Source organism: Euleptes europaea, chromosome 9 (assembly GCF_029931775.1).
Source record: "Euleptes europaea isolate rEulEur1 chromosome 9, rEulEur1.hap1, whole genome shotgun sequence".
NCBI lineage: Eukaryota > Metazoa > Chordata > Lepidosauria > Squamata > Sphaerodactylidae > Euleptes > Euleptes europaea.
This window is the reverse complement of record NC_079320.1, coordinates 69086421-69110460: the sequence shown is the minus strand read 5'-3', so window position 1 is coordinate 69110460 and position 24040 is coordinate 69086421. Positions and strand designations below refer to the sequence as shown.

General features: G+C 40.7%; 1 protein-coding gene across 1 annotated transcript in view; it reads right to left on the bottom strand.

Moving 5' to 3' along the window:
• Window positions 1–24040, bottom strand: part of GABRA2 (gamma-aminobutyric acid type A receptor subunit alpha2) — a 106497-nt gene that overhangs the window by 3099 nt on the left and 79358 nt on the right. The window contains exons 5-9 of the mRNA XM_056855156.1: window positions 23549–23769; window positions 22686–22768; window positions 15762–15905; window positions 12000–12152; window positions 5829–6031 (exon numbers count right to left, since the gene is read on the bottom strand). Coding sequence (XP_056711134.1) covers window positions 5829–6031; window positions 12000–12152; window positions 15762–15905; window positions 22686–22768; window positions 23549–23769 — 804 coding nt within the window. The remainder of the gene's footprint in view (window positions 1–5828; window positions 6032–11999; window positions 12153–15761; window positions 15906–22685; window positions 22769–23548; window positions 23770–24040) is intronic.

Sequence of the window (24040 nt, the reverse complement as noted above, 5' to 3'; positions counted from 1 at the left end):
CATGCACCCACACAACTTGAAGGTGAATTCTCAGGACAGTACATTGCACGGTTGTCTATATGGCTGGTCTGGTATGAATATATGCAAGCCTACATAAAACAAGTGCATACAAATAGCCTTTCTCCCTATATGCAATTTAAAATTCCAGACTTCAGTATAACTGGCATACATCATAAATTATTTTTTTTGTCTTTGCATCTTTACAGAGTTTTTTTGGATTTTCAATTTAACCCTTTATTGACTGCCTATGCAGTATATGCATGCTGTCCAAAGATAGTGACAATATTTTATAATTACTTTATAAATATATAAGGCAACTAACTAAAAACAGATCATTATAACAACATATATAGTTCTACTGCTCTGTTTTTAGTTAGCTGCCTCGGTGGCCCTGATTGGGTTGAAAGTTGGGATAAACATCTTTTAAATGAAACAAATAAATACATAAAATAAAATAAATCTAAACAAACATAAGTACAATAAGACCAAACTGAAATAACTTGCTGGTATCCGTGATCATTGGTGGCAACACCAAAAAATGCACCTCTGCCTTCTGGGACTCCTTGCAAAAATGTTTTTTATATTTGTTGATCTTATCTTCATTTGTCCTCAGTCTCTTTTCCCCTACATTGACATAGGCAAATATGATTGGTTGTAAATTAATAACTGAAGTCTGGCAGTGTCCTAATTTCATAATCAGCATTACATTATCACACTGCCTACAAGATCACTGGGTTTGACTTGTCATGTGACAATTTCAGAAAGGAGAAATGGAGGAACAGCTATGGAAAACATGGCAGTGCAACAGCAAGCAAAGCTAGAACTTGCATTCCAAAGGATTAAAGACATTGAGAGACAAGCAGATTTAGCAAGGGTGCCTCTATTCATGGCACCCCTCCATTCTAAATACATCCTAGCACCAGCAGCCTATCTCCACTATTTAGAGATAAATAATTATAGAAGGGCCTTTACCCTGGCCAGATGTTCAGCCTTACCTTCTGCTATGCTAGAAGGGAAATTTAAGAAGACACCCTGGGGGGAGAGATTCTGCCCTTGCAAATCAGGGGACTTAGAAACTGTTGAGCACGCCCTCCTGAACTGCAATTTTTATACATTACCCCGTTCAAAGTTTATTGAGCCCCTCTTATCGACAATGGGACCTGACAGGGCAGGAGAAAGGATTGAGATGCTCCTACAAGGGGATAATCCATCAATCACTCTTCAGGTTGCGAAATTTTGCATGGCAGCAATGAAAATTCGACGCCATAGAACAATCTCTTAGCGCAATTGACAGATGTGTCCCAGCTGTAATTTTCTTTTTAAGTATTATAAGACTCGGACTGTAATTCTTTGTTTGTAAGAATTTATTAGCCCATGTTTTCTGTTTTATCTTGTTTTATCTGGCTAAGGGCTGTAAATAAATTATCTATCTAAAGCTGCAACCCTAAAGTAATAATAATTTTTCTAAAATGTATTTAATCTTTTCATCCTCATGAAGCACTAACTATCAGTAAGGAGGAACAGTTGTGATGTAACTATCATGAATGGGTGATATTGTACCTACCAACATCACCATGTAATAAAGCTTATTGATGCTGTACAAAGCCTTTACCTGGCTGAGAGGTTGCTTGAAATGCAGCATGGCAAAACTAGGATATGTAGATGCCTGGGGATGCCTGATTAACAAGCCATCCTGTGGATGGACAGGTCATCACTGGAGCCCATAGATATTCAGGTCATCATGTTCAAATTAATGAACCTGAACCGGATTGCCTTACACAGCAAAGTAAGCACAAGCCATTTTCTGCAGAATCACAACTTTGCACATTCTAAGGATTAATGGATAAGAACTATTTCCCTCTCCTTCTCTCTTTGATAGCCCTATCCATAAGCCATGTGCGTGTGTGCGTGCCGTCAAGTCAGCTGACTTATGGCAACCCATAGGGTTTTCAAGGCAAGAGACATTCAGAAGCGGTTGGCCACTGCCTGCCTCCACGTGGGCTGAGAGAGTTCTGAGAGAACTCTGACTGGCCCAAGGTCACCCAACAGGCTTCATGTGGAGGAGTGGGGAATCAAACCCAGTTTTCCAGATCAGAGTCCACCACTACACCACACTGGCTCGCTACAAACCACTTAAGCCCACTTAACTGTGTGTATGCCGTATGAACTGCCTTTGACAGCAACTGCAGCTGAAGTCCATTACTGGATCACAATGTTTATATCTTACCTAAATGTTACATTTTACCTATATCTAAAGGTGTAACATTGAGTTCTGCACTGGAGCACTTTTGCCTTCAGAGTTTCCTGTGTATATGAAAGAATTTATTGAGCTTTTCAAAAGAGCCCCACATTTTTTAAACAGAAAACAATATGAAGCAGCAGATAGATGCAGAATGCTTCAAAACTTCACAGCATTGGCCTTAGAGGTCTAGTTATTTCTTATTCCAGGAAGGTCTGATCAATGAAAAGCTTCCTCACTTTAATCAAATATTAACATTACTTCATGCAACTTTGGCGCATTGTGTAAAATACAAAAGCTATTTGGAGAAAACAGTGAAATCATTAAGAGAAGCAATGGCGCCAAACTCTTTAGCAGCAACCAAACATCCACTTAAGGGAAGAATGGGCAACCCATGGGCTTACTGGTAGATGGCTAGTAAGGCCAAGGAAATATATATTAATTAAAAAACACTCCCCAAAAAAACCCTAGGCATGCTTTTAGGATGCCCTGGGTCTTTGAGGAACCTGTGAGACTTTGATTTTCTTCTTAGCTTTTGAGGATATCTTACGGAACAGAGAGGGGTTGTGTTCCAAAGCCACCAGAGCCATGCTGATCCTGATCCTGTCTATCTTCTTGGAACTATTTTAGTTTGGATAGACTTTGCTGAATGGATCACCCCGGAGGGCTTCACTGCCTGGAACCGCATGTAGCATCTGGAGGGAACAGATGTTGTCATGAATCTGGCTGCACAGTCATCACGCCTTGCCCAGGCTTCCTTTGAGCATTTCAGGACCTTTCCCTGAAAGACTAGGGCGAACTGGTTGTTTATTCTGAAAGGGGAAGGCCCAGGTAGGAAGGCAACGTCTAGCAGAGGAAGTGTATCAATAGTATTAATTGGAAAATTAACTAATAGCTTCCTACTATCAACCTCAGAGCAGTAAATGGGCATGCCTTTCCAAATGCCCATCTACACTATCTGTTTCCACCATTTGTAATCCATGGGAATTGAATGTGCTTGCAATCAATTTTTCTCTTGGGCTATTTTCACCACTACTAGTATACTAGTATATTGGGATTTGGGTGACTGATTCAGAATCTGCATTCATTCTGTTTCACTTTATGCATACCTGCCAACTTACAAAATACAGTAGTATTCCTGGTTGTCTGGTTACTAGCAGCCATCAGCATTTATCCCTCAAAAAACATTGCCAGTGGTTGTAGGACTCATGGACAAAAAGCCACTGGGGGGCAGGTTGCAAGGCCCGCAGAGAGGGAATTGGATGAAACTGTCCCACCTTGCTCTCCCACCGGGTTGGTTTCCCCACTCCTCCACAGGAAGCCTGCTGGGTGACCTTGGGCTAGTCACAGCTCTCTTAGAGCTCTCTCAGCCCCACCTATCTCACAGGGTGTTTGTTGTGGGGAGGGGGAGGGAAGGTGATTTTAAGCTGGTATGACTCTTCCTTAAGTGGTAGAGAAAGTCAGCATATAAAAACCAAGTCTTCTCCTCCTCCTCCTCCTCCTCTTGGGTCCATAGAGTTTTAGCTGTGTTTTCTCCCACACATTTTCCATTAGTGGAAGAATGGCAGAGTGATTTCACTCAGGTTCTTCTCGTCACTGCAGTCTCCCATGCCTTGAACACACATGAAGCTTCCTTATACTGAATCAGACTCTTGGTCCATCAAAGTCAGTATTGTCTGCTCAGACCGGCAGCGGCTCTCCAGGGTCTCAGGCAGAGGCCTTTCACATCACCTATTTGCCTAGTCCCTTTAACTGGAGATGCCGGGGATTGAACCTGGGACCTTCTGCATGCCAAGTAGATGCTCTACCACTGAGCCATGGCCCTTCCCCAAATATAAACATGCCTTGTTTGTGGCTTGCTTTCATGTGCAGCTGTTTTCTGATATTATTGTACAGTTTACTTGTGAACCACTTCCAGCAGGTCTCTGGAGAGGCAGCATATACATTTTCTAAATAAATACATAAAAGAGGAAGAAGAAGAGTTGGTTTTTATACCCGGCTTTTCTCTACCTTTAAGGAGTCTCAAAGCAGCTTACAGTCGCCTTCCTTCTCCTCCCCACAACAGACACCTGGTAGTGAGGAGTAGCCCTGACCTGGATAGTTCCAGGCTAACCTGATCTCATTAGATCTCAGAAGTTAAGCAAGATCAGCCCTGGTTAGTACTTGGATGGGAGACCACCAAGGAATACCAGGGTTGCTATGCAGAGGCAGGCAATGGCAAACCGCCTCTGTAAATCTCTTGCCTTGAAAATCCTTCTGGGGCACCATAAGTCGGCCATGACTTGATGGCACTTTTTACACACACAGTGTGCGGGTGTCCAGCAAACTTTGGAAATGCTTTTTTCAGGCATCTCAGAGGACTGCTTTGGGAAAGTGAAAAATGTTCTTTAGAAGTGAGCTGTGGCTCACGAAAGCTCCTACCCTGCCAGAAATTTTGTTAGTCTTTAAGGTGCTACTGGACTCTTGCTCTTTTCTACTATTAAAAATATAGCAAACAGATTCCTTCTTAGTAAAGGCATTCCTCCTCCCCTTTCATACTGGGGTGAATGCCTCTCCTGAGAAGATCTCTGCAGTGATTCATATATCATATAAAATGAAAGCAAGAATGGTTTTTGTTCAGAATCACGAAGTTTTCTAAGTAGCTTGGGCCAGCTGCTAGCCACTGGTTTGTTATGAGAAAACTGGATCATTCCATGTACATTGCTCTAATTCCTTGGAGGAAGGGAAGGATAAAATTTTTACAGTAACCATATAATTGTTCATGCACCCAAAAAGAAGCACTTTTTGTTCTTCTAATGAACAGATATGTTTCAAGTGCAAAGCTCCAGAAGAAAAGCTGGAGCTGGACTCTGAAATGAAATTCAGAACAGCTTCACAGCTGCTTTGTAAGGAAAGAATAAGGTGATTTTCTTCCTACTATTCACCTAGCTGCCTGACATTTGTCCTGGCTACTAAAATCAGGCATGGGATTTAATGATATATTAAGCTATCAATACCAGTGTAATGGAGGAGTGTAATATGGGTGCTGTGGAACACAGGCAGGATGGGGCTGCTGCAGTCGTCTTGTTCGTGGGCTTCCTAGAGGCACCTGGTTGGCCACTGCATGAGCAGACTGCTGGACTTGATGGGCCTTGGTCTGATCCAGCAGGGCTTTTCTTATGTTCTTATGAGATATTGGGTTTCATAAGCCTGATAAACGATTCTTCACTGGGAAGTTTGGCTTTAGTTTTATTCATTTTCACACAAAGACCTGCTGAGGATAATGAAATACTGTCTAATATTATTTTGGATGTTTAACAGGTATAGATGGGCTGTTGTTTAATTTGTAGAAAGCCCTGGAACAATATTTGTTTCCTCAAGGAGACAGATGGAGAAAGACTCCATATGTACAATTTAATTTCTCCTGAAGCGTGTGCCCAAACTGTCAACTTCTCTTCCTATCCACTCTTCTTGCTTTAATCTACTCTGTCTTTATATTGGTTTAAGGCTTCAATTATTTTCCAGTAATAGAAAGCTATCAAAAGTAGATGCCGCTAAATTGATTTCGCAGAATTGGAAGGAACTCTAAACACGTTTCATGATCACTCACCTTATCATTGACTACACTTTTCCCATCCCAGGCCCATCCTCTTTTTGTGAAGTAATTTACAGTGGCAAACTCTATCAAGGCAGAGAATACAAATGCATAACAAACGGCGATGAACCAGTCCATGGCGGTGGCATAGGCGACTTTGGGCAGGGAATTTCGAGCACTGATGCTTAACGTTGTCATTGTCAGTACAGTAGTTACTCCTGCAGGGAGGAAAAATGGGAGGGGGAAAAACATTGGCCAGGTTAATTCAGAAGACTTTAGAAAAAGGATGCTTATCACAGGGAGCTCAAAACACGATTAAAAATTACTGAATTAGTATAGTGATACTAAAGAAATCACTGGATTAGTATAGTGAGTTTGATCTGGGCTCCAATGGAAAGAGCAGAGGGCAACCAATGATAGACGTATCATAGAAACTACCCATAAGAACATAAGAAAGGCCATGCTGGATCAGACCAAGGTCCATGCCTCTAGGAAGCCCCCAAACAAGATGACTGCAGCAGCACCATCCTACCTGTGTTCCACAGCATCTAATGTAATAGGCATGCACCATGACTAGTATCCATTTTAACTAGTAGCCATGAATACCCCTTTCCTCCATGAACATGTCCACTCCCCTCTTAAAGCCTTCCAAGTTGGCAGCCATCACCACATCCTGGAGCAGGGAGTTCCACAATTTAACTGTGCATTGGTGTGAAGAAATATTTCCTTTTATCTGTTTTGAATCTCTCACCCTCCAGCTTCAGCAGATGACCCCGCGTTCTAGTATTATGAGAGAGGGAGAAATGATTCTCCCTGTCCACTCTCTCCAAACCATGCATAATTTTATAGCCCTCTAGGAATACTACATAAGTACCGTCCAAACACATCAATGAAACTCATGATGCTTGGCTCAAAATTACAATCAAGTCTCATTTATTATGTAGGCTATTATAGTAAAAGCTTTGGTATCTGCAGCTCATTCAGAATGGGGGTCGCTTGTTAATCAAATGAGCTGGATACTCAAGCTTATTGCTGTGCCCCTCCCCCTACTCAGAAGAATCCACAGTTGCAGAACCACCCCCTCTGGAAAGCACCCTCTGGAACAGCCCCCATGCCTGGTAGTATGCTTTCCCCTTCCACCTGAGCCATGGAGCCTTCCTACATGGCAGGGAGGAAAACAGGCTAGCTGCCATGGAGCCCTCCAGCAGAACTGGCCCCTGACAGCCCAGATCAAGTTAGGACGATGAACCCAAGGATGACATCAGTTGGCAGCAATGGCTGTCAGAAGCCTAGCAACAGCTGGAAACATAAAGCTGGCTGCCTGAAGAAGCAGGAATGGGGCACATATGCACCCAAAGTTGCAGAGCTATGATAGCTGAGGGAGAGGAGCTTGCTAGTTAGGCAATGCTGGTTAACTGAGCCTTCTGGGTAATTAGTGCTGGATAACAAAGCTTTTACTGTACTTTTTACTTTTTGGTATTTATGAAAAAACAGATTTTTTTCATAAATACCAAAGTCCACAAAAAACAAAAGATCAAATGATCAAAAAGCATAATCACACATGGGTGTAGGTATAGGCTACCTTACCAATGGTTTAATCCTGTTTGGCTGTAGACTACATGTGACCGACGCAGGTCATGATCTTGAAATCCAGTGTAATCAGATTTTGTCATTGAATCAGGCATTCCTCCTTTTTGATTTCTCAACAGATCTATGAGACTTCCAGTCAGCAGTCTATCAAATGTTATATTCTATTTTTTCAAGCTAATACGTTGAGTGCTCTCTCAGAACGTTCAAAAATGAAGCTGACCAAACCTTTTTTTAGCTATTGAAAGCCCTTGTCAGTTTCATTTTTGATTCTCTTGGAAGTGAACTCAGAGCATTAGTTTGCATGGGAGTATTTTAAAGCCTGAAATAACTTCCAAAAGCAGTTTGTAATATGATAGGTGAGAAATCTGCTTTTTATAGAAGGATTAAAAGTCCACAGGGTCTGCTCAGATAATTTTCAGTTTCCCACTCAAATATATGCCTAACATACCCATACTATGACTGTTAATTGTTAGGCATCCCAGTTCTATGCTTATGCTGTTGCAGGTAACAACAGGGAATAATTTGTGGAGGAGCACTGTAGATCTAGTGACCAAATCAGATTATGCATTTGCCACAAGATGCTACCACAGTGTCAGGATCTGCTTTTCAGGGACTAGAGTGAGTTTTCACTGAACTAGTGTCATCAGATCTCTGGGCAGTTCAGTGGGAGGTAGCCAGCTGGGCTACTTTGGCAGAGCCTGGAGGTGAAAGTGATGGAGTTGCACAACGATCACTCAAGTCCAACTTTCCTACACGCCAATAGTTAAATAATTTGAGTTCATTAAGGGCTTCTTCCAGAGGGAGTCTCTTTCCAAAAGGTTGGGATAACAATCCTTACGTTTTCTCTTAAGGAAATGTTAGCTATTCCCTGGTCCTAACTAAGTCAGCCTGTCCAGTTATATGAAATTACCCAAGATAGGCAAACGTCAAGCATATATGTGTTAGGCCAAATTTCTCCAATCAAGTTGTCTTTATTCTCAGGTCATGTAGCGGTGGAAAATGGCATCAAGACACACCTGACTTCTGGCGACCCCGTAGGATTTTCAAGGCAAGAGACATTCAGAGGTGGTTTGCCACTGACTGCCTCTGTGTAGCGACTCTGGATTTCCTTGGTGGTCCCCCATCCAAATACTAACCAGGGCTGACCCTGCTTAGCTTCCGAGATCTAAAGAGATCCGAGTAGCCTAGGACATCCAGGTCAGGGCTTTCAGGTCATAACAATTGGAAATTTCCAAAGCAATCTGACTACACAGTAGCAGTAGAAAAGAGCAAGAGTCCAGTAGCACCTTAAAGACTAACAAAATTTCTGGCAGGGTATGAGCTTTCGTGAGCCACAGCTCACTTCTTCGGAAAGCTCATACCCTGCCAGAAATTTTGTTAGTCTTTAAGGTGCTACTGGACTCTTGTTCTTTTCTACTGCTACAGACAAACATGGCTACCCATCGTGATCTGACTACACTGTGTTCTGCTTACTAAGATGCCAAATGAGTGGAATCCAAGTCCTGAGGGATATGAGTGACTTTATGCATGAAATGCCTAGCAAACAGGTCAGAGCAAGCTGAAAACTAATCTAAAGTTTCTTCATTATCTGCTGGAGGTAAAGAGTCTTCTCACAACTCAGAACAGCTCTACTGGACAGCTTTCAGCAACTGCATCAGTGATGGAGAAATACACTTGTGTGATCACTATCATCACCACAAAGTAGTCACCAAAGTGCTCTCCGTGTTTGGTCCTGTTTGACATGGGTAATGTGTCTGTATTTTACAAACATAAAAAGCTGGCGTTTAATTCATTGTACAACATCATTTACTTACATTGCTGACAATGCCCAAATAGTATATACTCTTTTAAAAATGGAATCTTAAGCCAAACAAATTTTGTGCCAGTTCCATGCTTAGTCCTTAAAGCTTCAAACACTTTTCAAATGCATCTTCTAGGAAGACTATATTCAAGATTTGTTTAATTAGCAACACTGCAACTTTCTGCATGGGATAATTTGAAGCAAGGCAAAGACAACAAATCGCTCAGTTGTAACTCACCATGGACACTTTAGGTCAGCCACATTAAGCAGATGTCATAAACGAAAGGAACTGAAGAGCCTGATTATTAAAACAGTCTCATTGCCTCAAGTTCGTAAATGTAACCTTAAAATGTAACCGCTTAAAAGTACATTATGTGAGCGGAATAAAACAGGGAGAAAGGAAAGAGAACAGATCTGAGAGGAGACTTATACTATATCCTAGAACATTTTTTAAGTCTGACGCTAGATATGTTCTAACATAAACGGTGAATTTATTCATGCACATAATGTAGGTGATCAGTATGAAAATGTGCACAGAACAGTTCACATTTGGCCCTTATCTGATTCCATAGAGTCCCTTACGGGTTTGAATATACCTTGTACTACTGTTCTCCTAGCAATGGCACTGGGATCCATTTCTGACCCACTTGCTAGCCCTGGGAAAGCTGCCAGGACTTCCTTAGATGCATACACCTGTACAATGAGACGTGTATTGTAACAAGAATTGCCACTGTAATCCACCCAGAGTTAAAAAGAGGAACCTGGAGGTTTCTCCTAATGCAAAATATTTGAGGAAAGCAAGCAAAAAGAGTTTGGTTATGGCTGGCAACATTTTCTGAAAGGGAGTTTCACACAGGATTCTGCTCAGGTATAGCTCCTAAGACATTTCAAGGAAAATCTAAATAATTTTGATTAGACAAGCAAGACATCTTCTGAGGAGATGCACATCCCTAAGAAAGAAACTACACAAGATGCAGGGACATCTGTGACTGGATCTTCCTGTGAGGTGTTTAAAAAAAAAAAATCAAAACTAGCCACAGGTTTCCTGAACTGGATCAGGACAATGGTACCCTTTTCCTGTTCTTAATCACATACACTACAGAACTGCTATTTGCTCCATGGATAAAAATATACCGCTATTAAACATTAGCCCACTGGGAGATTTGATCATAGATCTCACTACATCTTATCTAGCTTGTCCCTCAGTAACACAGAATATGAGATAATGTTGTGACACAGAGAGAAGGAAATACCACTGAGCAACCCATGAGGCACAAATGAGGATAGGGCTCCACAAGCCAACAGGAACTGAGGTCTAGGGAGCAGAAGTCAGTTAGGATTTTGACACTTAAGTTTTGACAATTGAATCTTGGACTGCTAGTGAGGAAAGTGCATTTGGTGGAAGGGTTAGGGGAAAGGAGAGTGGGCTAAGAACAGCATCTTGGAACTAAGAGGATGCCAGAATTACATCTAAGTATTGTGTAATATTAACATTTAACAAGTATAACATAATGAAGAGTCTGGCAAGATCTCCCCCCCCCTCCACACACACACACACGCACTATTTAAAAACTACCCTTCCCTTCGCTATGTCCACTTATCTCAGTTTGTATCATTCATATACTTGTTCAGCTTTATAAAGAAAACCATCTTGTCTCAGTTTACCTCATACCTCAGTTAGTGGTGTGTGTAGGGGTTTTTACACCCAATCCAGAATTTCTCTCTCCTTGAACCTTTATTCCCACTGAGATTTCCCAGTGCATTCAGGAAGGTGGAAAAGGGATGGAATCCTTCGGGTGGTATCTTAACACTAAGAAATGGTCACAGTTGTGTACAGGATTTTGAGGTTTTGCACTATGGAGGATTTCAGTCCGTAAACAGCAATACCACATGAACATCTGAAGATATATTTATGAAAGAATGCATGTGTGTGTGTGTTTGTATATACCAGAAGAACATTTACTTTTAATATTACAGATATATAAGAAGAATGGACTAGTGTTCATAATGAAAAGCTGAACTCAAAACTATTCACAATTATAACTTCCATAAAAAAATTAAGTCATATTTTTCTCTTCCTCCTCCAAATTTCTGCAGAATATTGAATCTGCAAGCTTGTCTTTTATATATTAATCCTCTGTTCTTCTCCCTGGAATGCTATAGGCTATACCTGGAGCATTATTAGTGAGAAATAACAAGATTCTTGCACAATGAACTTCCATCACACACAAGTTCCTTAAAAGAGAACCAAGAGAGATAAACTTGCAGTGCATTCCTGACATGCGCTGGCGGCCATGCCCAAAGGCCTTTGGAGGCTGGCAAAGGCCTACGCCGGCACAAGGGCCCACAGCGTCGGCATCTGGGCGGCGCACGCCAGCGTTTGTGGCCCTAGCGCCAGAATGCAGGGCCAGATGCTGGTCTCCAGCCACTGCCATGGCAGCGCTGGGTCCGAACGCCAATGGAGCCTGCCGCAGGCTTCTGGACACCGGCAAAGGCCACGATGGCAGCCCGGGAGGCATTCCCGGGGTGTCATGGCGCCGGCCAGGGGGCGGGCCTGCCGTTACGTGGCCTCCTGAGTTGTTACGGCTTGGGAATGCCCCCTATGAGGGTTGCTTGGGTTTTTTGCGCCAGGCCCAGCCGAAACCTCCTTAGAAGGCAGCGCCGCTGCATTGCCTCCTAAGCCCGGCGCAGGTATTCCGGTCAGGATTGTGCTGTTGGTGTGCTGCTGCTGGCACACAAAAAACAGAGCTGCGTTTGTGCTAACACAAAAGCCAAGTGTCCATCATAATACACACCAAAGACTGTTCTTGCAGGGACAGATTCTCTGTTCAGCCAGAATGACACCTGGGATAGGATTACTGTCATGATGCAGGGGAGGTAGGTCTGAATCACAAAATAGCCAATCTTCCTCTTCAAGTGAAAATGTGCTGTCATTACTTTGTATTCACCTGGAGAAATAAAATATAACAAATGAATAACACTATAAATCATTGTGAACACCTCTACAATTAAACATTTGTTTGTTTGTTTTAAAAAAATAAAACTGTAATTTAAAGACATATAGTTTAACTTGGCAAAACAAAAGCCATGTAAATTTAAAAACCAACAACTCTGTAAACTGGGATATCCAAAACAAATTCAAAATCCAAAAAATGCTTCTTAATTCATGCTCATAGGCTTGTGTGACCACCAGCTGGATTGATCTTTTACTTTTTTAACCTTTGAACAGTAAGAGCTATGTGCCATATGAGCTCCGCACTTCTGATACCCCCATCAGTCGCAAAACCCATTTGCCTCTCAGAATAGTGTAGCTGGTCAGATGCGGTTGAGAAACACTAGCATAAACTCTCATTGGAAGCACAAAATCAATTGTGAGGTTCTTTTGAATCTGGCCTCAGCATTTACCTTGATTTTGAACATTTGTTGGTTATTGCACTGTCAGATTATTGCATGGTATAACAGATTATGATTTGGCATGTTGCTATAATAAATTTAATGTACTATCAGTTTCTTTCCTCAATAATTGAATTGTGTGTGTTAAGTGCCAAGCATCTAGTAGCTTCTGACTTATGGTGACCCTATGAATGAATGACCTCCAAAACATATTATTAACAACCTTGCTCAGAATATTGTCAAAGGCTTTCACGGTCAGAGTTCATTGGTTCTTGTAGGTTATCCGGGCTGTGTGACCATGATCTTGGTATTTTCTTTCCTGACGTTTCGCCAGCAGCTGTGGCAGGCATCTTCAGAGGAGTAACACTGAAGGACAGTGTCTCTCAGTGTCAAGTGTGTAGGAAGACTAATATATAGTCAGAAAGGGGTTGGGTTGAGCTGAATCATTGTCCTGCAAAAAGTATCAATGGTAATGTGCTAATCATTCCTGTAAGTATCAAGATAATGTGCTAATGAGGGTGTGGTATGTTAATATGGAACCATTGTATCCTGAAGTGATCTGTTAATGTGTGAAATCCAAAGCTAATCTGCATGGCTATTGTGGACTGTAGTCTTTGTTAGTCTGGAGGTTTTCAGGACAAGAAGCCAAGCCTTATTGGTTTTTGTAGGTTATCTGGGCTGTGTAACCGTAGTCTTGGTATTTTCTTTCCTGACGTTTCGCCAGCAGCTGTGGCAGGCATCTTCAGAGGAGTAACACTGAAGGACAGTGTCTCAGGAAAGAAAATATCAAGACCACGGTTACCAGCCCGGATAACCTACAAGAACCAACCTTGCTCAGGTCTTGCAGACTGAGGGCCATGGCTTCCCTGATTGAGTCAGTCCAACTTGTGTTGGGTCTTCCTCTTTTCCTACTGCCTAGCATTTTTGTCTTTTCCAGTGATTCTGGTATTTTTATAATATGACCAAAGTACAACCAGCCTCAGTTTAGCCATTGTGGCTTCTAGGGAGAGTTCAGGTTTGATTTGATTTAGAACCCATTTACAGTATCCATAAAACTCTCCTCCAATACAACAGTTCAACTTTCTTCCTGTCAGCTTTTGTCATTGTCCAATTTTTACACCCATACTTAGTAATGGGGAATACTATAGTATGAATTATCTTGATCTTGGTTGCCAGCAACACATCCTTACACTTAGTAATGTTTTCTAGCTCCTTCATTGCTGCTCTTCCCAGTCTCAGTCTCCTTCTGACTTCTTCGTTTTGGTTGATGATGGAGCCAAAGATTAGAAATTCTTTAACAAGTATTATCATCATCCAGTCTTTATTGCATTAGCAAAAAAAAAGCCATAGCAACAATACAGAATAAGGTGGAAATTCCACCCAAATAAAATTTAAAAATAGTAAAATAATTTAAAGAATTAAACATTTTCCAGAGAGTATTAAAATACAAATACATCATTAAAATTATGCATCTATATCTCGTAATATACATGTTGAACACATGAAGCTGCCATATACTGAATCAGACCCTTGGTCCATCAAATTTTGTATTGTCTACTCTGACAAGCACGGAGCCCCGTGGGGCAGAGTGTTAAGTTGCAGTATTGCAGTCAAAAGCTCTGCTCACGACCTGAGTTCGATCCCAACGAAAGTTGGTTTCAGGTAGCCGGCTCAAGGTTGACTCAGCCTTCCATCCTTCCGAGGTCGGTAAAATGAGTACCCAGCTTCCTGGGAGTAAAGGGAAGATGACTGGGGAAGGCACTGGCAAACCACCCCGCAAACAAAGTCTGCCTTGGAAACGTTGGGATGTGATGTCACCCCATGGGTCAGGAATGACCCAGTGCTTGCACAGGGGACCTTTACCTTTACCTTACTCTGACAAGCAGCAACTCTCCAGGGTCTCAGGCAGAGGAAGGTCTTTCACATCACCTTCTGCCTGGTCCTTTAACTGGAGATACCAGGGATTGAACCTGGGACCTTCTGCATACCAAGCAGATGCTCTCCCACTTAGCCACAGTCCCTATTGGAAAGAATAGGAAAGAAAGACCATACAGTCTAAAGACAAGTGACCCATAGTGGAGCAGTCATGGGTCAAACATACTACGGTCAGCATGCTCCACTCATTTTTTTATCCTTCATTAAGGTGGCAGCAAATCTTGCCATTTGGAAAGTGATGCATTTGTCTGTATTTTTCAGTAATATAACTAATTTCTCCTGATCTGATCTTCCTGGGAATTGGGATATTATAGTCCGCAAAAATCTAACTGTTCAACCTCATATCTTGGACACTGGAATGTGATGTGAAATAAATCCTCAACAGACTTTTGATCACAGGAGCAGTCTCTTTTCCTATATGGGATCCCATTAAAATGGCCCTCCAAGACTCCAAGCACTAAAATATCTAAGCGTGCCCTGGAGAAGGCCTTTCTGTACTTGCAATTCCTCAAACTGGTAAAATATGCTGGAAGAGTCAGGGGAAAGAAGATAGCTGTCTATAAAGTATGGATGTTCTCAAGATGTTAACTATTTCAACTTTTTCATCATCAACCTTAAAGTTCTGTATTTCCCCAGTAGTCATTACTTTTATCTTCTTGATGTTCAGCTGTAAACCTGCTTTGGCACTTTCTGTTGTAACCTTCATCAGGAGTAGTTTCAGGTATTCACTGTTTTCTGCCAGTAATGTGGGGTCATCTGCATATTTCAAATTGTTAATGTTCCTTCCACCAATTTTCACTCCACCTTCATCTAAATCTAATCCAGCTTTCCTTATGATATATTCTGCATATAGATAGAACAGATAGGGAGATAAAATAAATCCTTGTCTGACACCTTTGCCAATTGAAAACCATTCTGTTCTCCATATTTGGTCCTAACAGTAGCCTCTTGTCCAGAGTACAGGTTGCACATCAAAACAATTAGATGTTGCAGCACACCATTTCTTTTAAAACCAACCATAGCTTTTCATGAACCAATCAAATTACAAATCCATATTAAGTAGCATGCCCACCATAAAAAATAAAGACAAAATAAAACCTAATAAAAATATATGCAAATATCAGAGATAATATCCAAACATTAGATCCCATGCACAACCTGACACTGTTGTTACATAATTAAACAACAATTATTTTTACCACTCTTGGTCTCTCGTTCATTTTACTAACCTGTACTTGATTTACTTGTTTCCTGTCCAACTGTTTGACCTAAAAGATCATACTGATTCAGTCTGGAACCATCTGGGGCTACCTCTACTGAATTAGATGCATTGTAAGTCCACTTGTAAGTTACTTCTGAAATTGTATATGCATCTGCAGGAGAAAAAAAATAAGATGATGCTTTGTCACAACCAAAGACAGATACATATTTTGTATGAGCTTCCCAGGATAATTAGCAAAGCCTCTGGATTAGACATGCTCCCTAACCTTTTGACATTTCAAATTAACTTGGCTGTGTGAGATCACCCAGGAAGGGTGAAATCTCCTCTCCATGGGTTAGATCCATAAATTGAAACATAAATGGACTTAGTGCAGTTCTGTTTGTGAAAGATCTTGTGCAACATCTAGCACATTCCTCCTTAAATATTATAGTGCCCAGAAATGGTTGCATAAGAATTTTCACAACAGTTCTAGTGCAAATGGAAATTTTGTGATGGATCCAGCTACGGGATGCATCCATTAACTTCCGATGTGCTAGCTGCCTTGAGGACCTATATGGGTGGAAAGGCCATATAAGTCCACAAAATAAATTAAAAGATAAGTAAGGCCAACTTTAACAGAGTTTGAGACATAATTATCTTCTTTGGAGACTTCTTTTGAGAGCCAGCATGGTGTAATGGTGAGACTATCTACTTAGGATCAAAGATTGTATCCCCACTCTGCTAAGAGAGCTTGGTGGGTACCTTTAGGCCAGTCACTCTCTTAGCCTAACCTACCTCACAGGGTTTTGTTGTGAGGGAAAAAGAGGAAAGTAGAAAGATGAAAGCCACTTTGGGGGGGGGTCATCATTGGGAAGAAAAGTGAGGTATAACTATCTAAATACATTTAAAGTGTGAAAAATGATTATCTATGTTTTTAGTTCTTAGAGATATTTTCCTTACCTTCATAACAGGACATATGGTGACGCTATTTTTTTTTTTACGTGAATATACTGGAATGCCCTAAGAACAATGCAACCTAATTAGCTTTGGCTCTGAAATTTCTAGTGTTATCAAGCCAACTGTAAACTAAAAATTTACAGCAGATGAATATATGTTTTATCTGTAGTGCCGAGTATTGCTCTATCATACTAATCTTAACTATTACTTGTTGTTAGACCACTAGTTTAGTTCAAAATAATTGAACTGCTGTAGGCCATTACAAAAATGCAAACTAGTAAAACAGAGAGAGAGAGAGAGAGAGAGAAGAAACAGATAAACCATTGATATGCAGTGGGTCTGGTACAACCATATTTACAATTCTTCTGAGTTGCATTATAAAAAAATCACTATTAGTTGAAAGTCTATAACAATACTTACATTTTCACATTAACCAACAAAATAATGCAGCTTTTACAACTTGAAAAATATAATATACAGTTTAACACAACACCTACATAAAAAATATGAATCATAATCCATGGAAGCTATTGTGAATGCAGGTGAAAAAAGTTCTTATGTATAGTCAAACACATTTTTTTTTTGCTCCGTTGTCTATCTACTTGCATTTTTACAGAACCTGCATAAAGTAGCGTAGTTATTGCTACCATATCTTTGCAGCACATGAGGAATATTGAATATGGGCTAAAAGCTCCAGTCAATCCATATAGAACTTTGTTTTATGAAATGATGCTACGTCATATGATATATGAGATTAGATAATGACCTTGGAAAAAATAATCCTACATATACTTTGATTGTTTTCAGATTAGTTGGCTATAGCTATGCAAAGACAGAGATTTTCAGTAGAAACTGTCAAATCAGTGTGCTGACAGTGAAAAATACAAGTTCTATACTTGTAAACAGCAGACTTGGAAAAAGGTTTACATTATTACCTATGGATTAAAAATTTATTAAAAATAATGCAAAATTAAGAGTCATTTAATTAGAGATGGACTAATTAAAATTTGGGAATCTATCCAAAGAAGATTTAGTCCTCCAATATCCCCATTAATGTCCCCTATAGAGGCATATTATGATAAATGTGTGAGGGAAAATAATGATTTTATAACCTATGGAGATGTGACAAATTCTTAAGGGGAAATCAAGTCTTGGCAAAAGATGGACAAAGGCAAAAATATAGAATGGCTACTATATTTTCAACTTGTTTCAAAAGGACATTACTACTAGTTTTAAAAGGATATTCATACAGGAAGCGGCGTAATAAAGGAATTGACTGAATTTGAAAGGGTGATAACACAGACAAAAGATCATTTATTAGGACGAATGTATAAGCTATTACTTCAGTTTGACACAGAAACAGAACAAGTTAAGACACATATGGTTAGATGGATGCAAAATTTCAAGGAAGAAATACCTTTCCAACAATGGGAATCTTTATGGACAAAAGATATAAAATTTACAGCAAGTCATTCATTAAGAGAAAATTGGTATGAGATGTTTTACTGGTGGTATATTACTCCAAAGGATACTAAGAAGATGGATAAGGGAAATGTTGGAAATGTAAAGAGGTGGATGGTACTTTCTATCATATGTGATGGGAAAGACCCCGAAATGCCCCCTTTGGTGCTGGCAAGCCCCTTGCAGCAGAGATATGTTACTGTCACGGCCGCTTCAGTGGCCTAGCATGGTGCTGCTATGCTGCTCCCTGGCACTGGTGTAAGTGGCCCTGTGCTGGCGTTAGTGCCAGTTTAGCTGGCTCAAGTGGCACTAATGTTGGCACAGGTGTCACGCCGGTTCCAAAGGGCATTCGCTGCTCTGTTAGTCTTTAATGTGCCAAACATTTAGTGACTAGTTCTAGTCCAGTATGGTAGCCATTTTATGGTTGGCCTTGGGCCTCATTTTGTGGTGGTGCCCACAGGATCGACAAGATTGGGTACCCCTGTGGTAAGTTGTAAAACAGGGCAGTCACGATGCTCTAAGAATGAAATTTCTTCCTTTAAAAAAATCAAATAAGCTTTAACTTGCTGTGTTTTATTAATCTTAGCATGAAGAGGATGAGGACATGACAGAAGTTTATAAAGCCATCAGCAATGCAGACAAAACATGAGAAAAAAATCCCTCTAAAAATACAAAGTTACCCATTGAAACTGATGGGTAACAAGGCAGCAAGTTTAAGATAAAAACAACAACCAAAGAACTGAAGTTAGCATAAAGACAGTATAAAAGAAATATAAGAATGATGAGCATGTCAGTAACAGATAGGCAGAATTTCAGCCAGGGAATGGTCTTAAGGGACACAATATTATTACATTATCCTCACTACATATTAAACCCTCCAAGGACACTAGTGAAGTTAACAGCTATTGGCTGGTCATGTGTATCCCATTTGGGGGCAAGGTGCCTGAAAGGATGGTGACTGTATAATTCCACACTGAAACAGAATATCTGGATTCATTTCAATGCAGTTTTCAACCTGGTTTTGGAAATGAAAGTGCCTTGGATGACCCGAATTGACAGCTGTCACTAGGAGAGAAATAGGAGGAACGCAACCCCCTTGACTCTCCTACATGTCAGTGACTTCCAAAATCTTCAAACATGGTATCCTTCTGGATGGATGGTATCCTTCTGAAAGTAGGTCTCAGTGATAACAAGCCCTGGTGTTTCTGTTCCTGTATAGCAGTCTAGTACCCAGAGGTGGTGTTGGCAGATTACCTCTTGACCCCTTGGTATTTGTAATGTGGCATCACACTGGGTTACAACTTAGCATATACACGAAACCACTGGGACAGGTTGTCCAGGAATCTGGGGACAAGTATAATCAATATGCTGATGACATTCTACTCTGCTTCTCCTCTTTAGAAGTGTCAGATGAGTCAGAGGGTGGCCTGAATACATGTTTGGATTCAGTAATAAGCTGAATGAGGACCAGGAAACTTAAGATCAGTCTGAACAAGACTGGCAAGTGCTCCTTCCTTGGAGGTTTTTAAGCAGAGGCTAGATGGCCATCTGTCAGCAATGCTGATTTATGACCTTAGGCAGTTCATGAGAGGGAGGGCACCTTGGCCACCTTCTGGGCATGGAGTAGGGGTCACTGGGTGTGGGAGGTAGTTGTGAATTTCCTGAATTGAGCTGGGGGTTGGACTAGATGACCCTGATGGTCCCTTCCAACTCTATGATTTTATGGGGGGGATGTTGGTTAACTGATTAGTTATTCATTCAATGTCTAACCACAGAATGAGGGGCTAGAATGTTCTAGATGGGGTTGCACTTCACGAAATGAGTAAGTTGTCAGCTTGGGGGGGGGTGCTATTAGATCCATTTCCTGCAGTTCATCTATTAACTGTGGCATGTGGAATGTACCACAGCCAGCATGGTTTAGTGATTAGAGTGTTAGACTATAACTGTGGAGACTCAGGTTCAAATCTCCACTCTGCCATGAAACTTGTTAGATGACTTTGAGCCAGACACTATCTTGCAGATTTATGGAGTTGTGGAGATAAACTGGGAGGGGTAAACTATGTAAGCTACCCTGACCACCTTGGAGAAAGGTTAGCATAAAAATGGGATAGACATGTACCAGCTGAAGTTGGTAAAGGTGCTGAACCTGTTGTGTCCCTTTCCAGGAAAAGCCAGATCTGGCCACAGATCTGGCTCTGATTACATCGTTTAGATTACAGCTGGCTTAGATCACTGTTGGTCTGTCTCTGAAGACTGTTTGCAAACATGAGTTGGTTCAGACTGCAGCTGCCAGAGCGCTGACTGGTAAAAGTTACTGGGAAAATGCATCACTAGTATTGAACAAATGTTACTGGCTGCCAATTTGTGGGCACAATCCAAAGTGCTGGTTCTTACTTTGAAATCATTTAAATGTCTGGGACTTGGATATCTTAACCATCTGCTGTACAAACCTGCCCAATTGTTGAGATCATTGTCAGAAGCCCTATTCCATCTTCTCCCATCCTCAGAAATTAGATGGGAGGGGGAGTTCTATTGTATTGCTTTGCTTACAGAATTCTATCCATACATTCATATGTCTGGTGCTCTGGTGCCTATTGTTTTGAGTTTCAGATTTCAGGTTAAGACAATAATTATTTTTTGTGATTCTGATGCCCATTTTCTGCTACTGCTGCTGCTGACTTTTGCTACTGTTATTGACAGTTGCAATTTGAATGCTGCTGGTTTTAATTTTAATTGCTTTGCTGCTTCTGTTTGTTCTAATATACTTTACAGCAGACTGCAAATGGCTTTGGAACTTTTTTTAATGAGCCGAGATATTAAATAAATAAGGTTCAGCAGCATTCAGCCTAGAACCGGGAGAAAGATCTGGCAGAGAGAGAAAGAGAAGAAGACCTGCTCTGCACTCAGAAGCCTTTCCTTCCCTCCTGTTCATTTCTATTTTTTTATATGTGTGTGTTGTTAGCCCCTTTGGATTCCTACTGGGGGGGAAAGCAGGATATAATAAATAATGAAAAATAATGAAAATGTCTGTGAATGCTGAGATTACAAATGTTCTTCACAGACCCCACACATACATAACCTACCTACCTGGTATTAGGGTATAATTTCTAGATTGAAAGAAGTGATTTGTATGTACATACATAAATGCTGTCAAGTCACAACTGACTTATGACAACTCTACCATTCAAGGCAAGTGAGAAGCAGAGGTGGTTTGCCATTGTCTTCCTCTGCAGAGCCTTCCTTTGTGGTCTCCCATCCAAACATTGATCCAGCTTAACTTCTGAGATTGGACGAGATCGGGCTATACCATGCTGCCTTTCCTCAAAGTGATTTGTAGACAGGTGTAATCTAGAAATCTCCCAGTAATTAAGGGAATGGTTAATTGTTATCTCTCCCACCCATCCAATTTTCACACTAGTTTTGAATCTCACCCCACATTCTTATGTCCAACAACATCTCTTTGAGAGAAGACTGCAGGGGCACTAATGAAATCAACAAAGCTCTTGTAGTATGATCATAAGCAAATCAGTTTTCCATAGACAGCTGATGGTGAGCTACCCTGTAGATATATGGCTTCTTCTAATGTTCTAGGCATTCCTGCTTATGATAACTACTGCACATGGAAGCTGGAGATGGCAGACAATTATTGGCACTAAAAGCTCCTGACCATTCCCCCGGGCTGGCTGCTCCCCTGTGTGCTATGAACTAGGCACCAGTTGGATATCAGAATTATGACCTATGGTTTTAATCATAAATTATTTTTATATACCAATGTATGTATATGATTTAATTATGGGAGCCACTCTGAGCCTGGGCATGGCTAGGACAGAGTAGGATATAAAATCAAAAGTAAATAAACAAAATAAACTACATTTTTCATTTAGCACATAGCTAATTAGAATGTTATTTGACTGGAACTACACACAGGTATGTTGTACACATCTGTTGGTGTGTGGAAGGACAACTGTAATAGCTGAAAACATACCTAGTTGTATGTACACATTTGAATAAAAACTATCCACTGTGATGTCACTAGGCCCAACCCCCATGACATCACTGGAACCCATGCATGACATCATCAGGCCACACACAATGGGTCTCAGAGATTAGGATGGGACCTGGCAACCATAGTCTCTTCAGTGTAGTCATGCCCTCCCATTAAATTTCTAGCCACTGGCCTCAAGGAAGGTGTCTGGTTTTTCCCAATCTATGTCCACACTATATCAGGTATTGAACTGTATATATGTCAGTGCTAGATTTCTTAGCTATATAGCTCCTATACTATCAAGCCTGGTTAATACATTGCAAAAAAGGTTGTGATGAATTAGGCTAATTAGGTTCCTGAAAAACCAAGAACCCAGGGAGTTAGCGGTATGATAAAAGAGTAAGAAATAACACCCTCCGAATATATATAATGTGGTATGACATTGCTGAAGCGTACATAAATCTGAGCACGGCGAAGTGAAATAATGCAATGTTGAACTACATAAGGTATTTACTAGCTAGAGGCCACATATTTAACTATGTTACTTACAGCTGCCAAATTTCAATGGGCATGAATGGGCATCCATAGGGAAGTCTTCTAAGTGCATTGGACATTCAGCCTGGACCGTGAGCCTGGAAGGCAAAATATGAACTTCAGTCTGCAACTGAGAGGTCAAGAAAAACAATTCAACAAAAAACTAGCACAGTTCATGCTGGCCTCTGAGATGAAACTGTCATTATGGTAAACTAATTAAAATTTAAATCATCCTTCCTTCATCCTTTGTATATTATACTGCCTTTCACGGGATACTGCCTTATCACATCAAACCTTAGAAGAAGCCATTTGAATGAAATAATTATGTAGTTCTAAATTGTCAGGTATAAACTTTATAGGAATGCAGAGCTGCTACTCCAGTGTAGAATGTGCCTGCCTTCAGAAAACACAAATTGACAACTTTGTTGTGGTTGTTTTGACCAATCAAACAATACCCACAAATAAGTGAACAAAAGCAGACACAAATCTTAAGGTTGATGTCATAAAAAGCACCATCATTACCTCAAGCTACCCACTCCATTAGTAGTGACACAGAATATGTACGAAGTTCTACGCTCACTTTCTTTCCAGTGTTGAAGATTTCACTGTGCACTTACAAAATCTAAGCTATCACAATGGGTGGTGTATGTGTGTGCCTTATACTGGTAAGAGCCTTGGGGGTGGGTTGGTGGAATGTTTCTCTTTATCAAATGCTTATGTGGAAAAGACAATTTGCTTTGTCATCATGGGCACCTCCTTAACATAAAAGATAAATGTCATATGGATGAATTGAAAGGCTGAGCAAAAGGGTAACGAGTTGACACTAATACGTAAGCAGCCTGCCGGGAAAATGAACAGGAAAAGATGAAGGGGTCTACCTCATGGTATACAAAAGCGTCCCGTCATCTTGAATTCGTAGTAGCTTGTTTGGCATTGTCATGTTATGGGCCACTGACTTCTTTCCATTGTGGAAGAATGTATCTGGAGTCCAGATTTTACTGGCCATTAAGTTGTTTAGTCGAAGAATGTTCATTGGACCCTTAAACTTTAACCTCTCGTCTTTCCACTTTTGGCGAAAGAAAACGTCTATTGTATATTCCTGTGATGAAAAAAATTAAAATGTCTTCAGAACAATTATCGTTAGTCCAGTTTGGTTCCACAACAGACTGTGACTCTTTCACTCAGATTGTATGGACAATGTTGATGACATCATAGGCAACATATTGCATTCCAATGATTTTTTCCCCATCTTCTTCAGGCTTGATTTGTAGTGATTTTTTAAAAAACAAAAACTTGAATCACAATTTCAGCACAATGATATTCCATGTGGACAGTCCAAGTGCCATTTCGATTTTCCAGGGCGACTGTTC